The 3,804-nt window shown below is 33.0% G+C and overlaps 1 protein-coding gene across 1 annotated transcript in view; it reads right to left on the bottom strand.

The window, feature by feature from the left end:
- Nucleotides 1–2,519, bottom strand: part of LOC103508572 (liprin-alpha-1-like) — a 13,604-nt gene extending 11,085 nt beyond the window's left edge. The window contains exon 1 of the mRNA XM_008473128.3: nucleotides 2,048–2,519. Coding sequence (XP_008471350.2) covers nucleotides 2,048–2,299 — 252 coding nt within the window. The 5' untranslated portion in view covers nucleotides 2,300–2,519. The remainder of the gene's footprint in view (nucleotides 1–2,047) is intronic.
- Nucleotides 2,520–3,804: the final 1,285 nt, after the last annotated feature.

The following is a 3,804-nucleotide window of genomic DNA, read 5'->3' as shown; positions in this document are numbered from 1 at the left end:
TCGATCTAAAAAATACCGGTAAATCGTGAAGTTTGACGTCACGGCATACGCTCCCGTAGGCGATGACGTCATGACTCCCGCTTCGTTTGTTTGTGCGCAAGCGTTTCTGCGCATTTTAACGTATTGCAGGCCATATAGTCACATGGCTGATAATGCAAGAATTCACTTTAAGTACAAAAATATTTGAGTACCTCTATCACATAGTTACAACCATATTTTTTTTTTTAGTATTACTTTGTCAGTGCTAAATACAATAGGTAAGTATACTTTTATTTTGCCATTTATATTTCATAATAATGTATATTAATACTAGTCAACCCCGAATTCAGATTCATTTTACAAGTAGTTTGTACAACTAGGTAACTTGCTTGAAAATCTTCCCAATCTTTTAATGAAAAGAGTCCATTTTATATAAGGTTTACATCGAATAATAATGATAATAAGTGGTCATAAAGGCCAAACAAGCAGGAGGCCCTAATCCTATTTCTGTCTGGATCAGGGAAAATTCAGCATTGTCATGGGATTTTAAGGTCTACTCAATCTCACGAAAAACAACTAGGGAGCTACTTGTAAATGGGTAGCTACCAATGTCGGTATTATAAGCACTCTAGGATCTAAAAATTGCTGAGTGATGTTATATATTGTACTGGGTAAAGTCCTAACAATCCTTGGCCAATAAACCAAATAGTGTACAACTTATTATAAAGTTACATAATACTCTAATAATTATGTAACTAAACTATTAGTTTTTCAATACTGTTGTTTGTGAATTCAGCAAGCTTTGTGAGGAATGCACAATACCTACCTATATCAGATTTCGTAGATTAACACCATGTTTTGGTACATCATGTAACCAAAAATCCTCTGTCAGTCAAGGTGTTAAGTACATCTATCAAGTTTTGTATCCCTAATTTTAAGTAAATATGCGAAATTGCACGTACATTTGCTATGAGTACCTAGGTTGCAATTTATGAATGATGAATGTGAAATGTAGTAGTACCTTACTTAATAAGGTTAGTTAATTAATACTTAATAAGAGTTCAAAAAGGCTTAGCTGGTTTGGTTTCCAGCTAATAGAGGCTGTTTTTGAATGACCTAGGTTTAGGTCCACCACCTAGTGTTACAAACATTTGTTACCTACCTCGGAGTTTCTTGGAGACATTGCCCAAATAGTCTCCGCCAAAATGAGGTAGGTAACGGGTGTTTACAAATGGTAAATAATCAGAATTGTGAGTAGATAACCTAATAGGAATCTGATAGATTCTGACATGACTTTGTGAAGATTCATCTTGAAGAGAAGAACACCAACTTATACCCAACTGTAAAGACTATAAGTTACTGGTGTTCTTCTTTTTTGTTGGGAATCATTTACTACACTTTGTGAAGATTCATCTTGAAGAGAAGAACACCAACTTATACCCAACTGTAAAGACTATAAGTTACTGGTGTTCTTCTTTTTTGTTAAGAATCATTTACTACTTTGAAATTTCTTTCCTTCCTATCTACATTTGGTTTTATTTTTCAAGTTTAATACCTACCTTGAATACTTTGGTTTAAGTTGAGATAAAAAAAAAGGCTGATCTCATTCATATTTTAACTACATTTAATACAATCTTGAATTAAGTACATAATTATGGTACTTCTTCACACAATTTTAGCACCTACCTACCTAGTTGTTTTTTATTATTATTATTTATTTATTCTTTAGAGGTATCAAATTGGTTGAAAAAACATTAGATTCCCAGCATATTTTGCACAAGAGTAGTCAACTACTTGTATTCATTTAGTAGGGTAAATACTAATCAATCAATAACACTGTAGTCCTACATATTTGGGGGATCATAGATTGCTATGAAATAGATTGGCAACTATCTCATTCTTTGGACAAAATAAATGACAGTCTGTAATCTAATTTCTTTTAGACTATTTTAGAGTTATCTTAAATTAATTTCAGATTTAGTGATAAGGGAATAATGGGCCATTACAATATTATGTCTAGTAGGATGGGTAGGTGGATCTTACTACTCTACCTACCAATGGATCTTACCTGTGGCAAACTAGCTGCAATTTGTCTCTGAAGTGAGTCCCTTTCCTTCTCAACCATGGATAATTTGCCTGAGGTTTCTGACAGCCTATCCTGAGTTTCTCTTAGATTGTCTAGGAGCTTATCTTTCTCATCAAACATGGTTACCATAAGCTGTTCAAAGTTTGCATCTTCCCCAGAGAACAGGGATCCTCGTTGCCCGGGTACCACATCCTCAGATATGGTGGGCATAACGTCACACATCATATTCCACATGACTGCTAGGTTTCTATCCTTGGTTTGGTCTGTACGCGAAAAATTCTGCTGGAAATTGGCTATGGACTAGGCACTATTTACACACCCTTCCTCGAAGCTCTTATGATAGAGCAGAGTCCCCGCTAAGTACGGCATTGCTAGGAGATGCGACCACGGGCAAACACTGATTATTATACACTACACAGTCCATAGCCTTTGGTTTCCCATTGAATAATTACGAACCGAGAAAGGAGATGCGACCACGGGCAAACACTGATTATTATACACTACACAGTCCATAGCCTTTGGTTTCCCATTGAATAATTACGAACCGAGAGTGCGACAAAAATCTACATTTTAAATTCACGAAATATACTCATTCGAATTCGAGACTCACGATTCGACTAAAGAAAAACATGAACTTCAAAAGCCTGTGACGTCAGGAACTAGGATTGGCTGTCTTCAAAATTTCAATCAATGGAAAACAACAGAGAAAAATCCGTGCATAATTCTCTGTGGCCCATGCTCAGAAATAAATTATGCACAGGGTGTGGGGAAGCCCGCGAGTTCAAAAAATAGAAAATATTTTAAATTCCTTCGAAAAACGTACCTACTGATGTTAGGTATATAAATTTTATGCTCTTCTCTTACCAATTTTTTGCAAAATTTGTAAAGTTTATGAATTGATAGGTCTCTTTATTACTATACCAATGATTTCTTTTAATAATTCGATCTACTATTTTTTTGTTCTAGTTAAAAAAAAATCCCATTTGGAATGTAGAATTTTCTACAGAAGATGTAGGTATAAGGTACTACAGCCTTACCAATGTTATAAATATTTGCTTAGAATGTTTAGATGTTTACCAATCATTCTAGGCAAATAATAGAAATTTCGAGAGAAGAAAAAACACACAAGTCCAATGATGAATACAAAATATCAATAAAGTACTTAAGACTGATATTTAACATTTATGTATAAATAATAAAAATATTATTAATGCATGTATATAATAATAAGTAACACATACTCTATTCAAGACACTTTACACAGTAATATTATGAAGAAAAATAAAACAATAAGGGGAGGGGAATAAAACTAAATAGACTTAAAATAAAAACAATTAAAATATACTATAAAATAGCTTAAGTATGTATCTTGTCATTAAAAAATTCAGTTCTGCACTAAGAAACTAATAAAGAAAAAATTACGATCCAAGAATAAATGTGCAATACAATGTTCTTTCTATTAATTTTATTCATAACATTAAACTCCATCAGGCGATCAGAAAATTAATTTCCTGTTTACCTATGTGTAATGTAAAACAGGAGAAGTATATCTTTTCAACAATAAAACAGTCCAAAGATTTTCAGTGAAAGAAATGGGAAAAACTTTGGAAACATACAGGCGCGAACTCCAATTTTAGAATCCACAGTAAATATGGCTGAAGCTTACCTTTTACCAAATCATATTTCTATTGTATTCTAAAAAAAAAAAAAAAAAAAAAAAAAAAAAAAAAAAAAATTGA

The sequence above is a fragment of the Diaphorina citri genome, unplaced genomic scaffold (genome assembly GCF_000475195.1).
Source record: "Diaphorina citri unplaced genomic scaffold, Diaci psyllid genome assembly version 1.1 scaffold410, whole genome shotgun sequence".
Taxonomy (NCBI): domain Eukaryota; kingdom Metazoa; phylum Arthropoda; class Insecta; order Hemiptera; family Psyllidae; genus Diaphorina; species Diaphorina citri.
The sequence above is the reverse complement of the archived record's forward strand: the minus strand, read 5'-3'. Positions and strand labels throughout refer to the sequence as shown.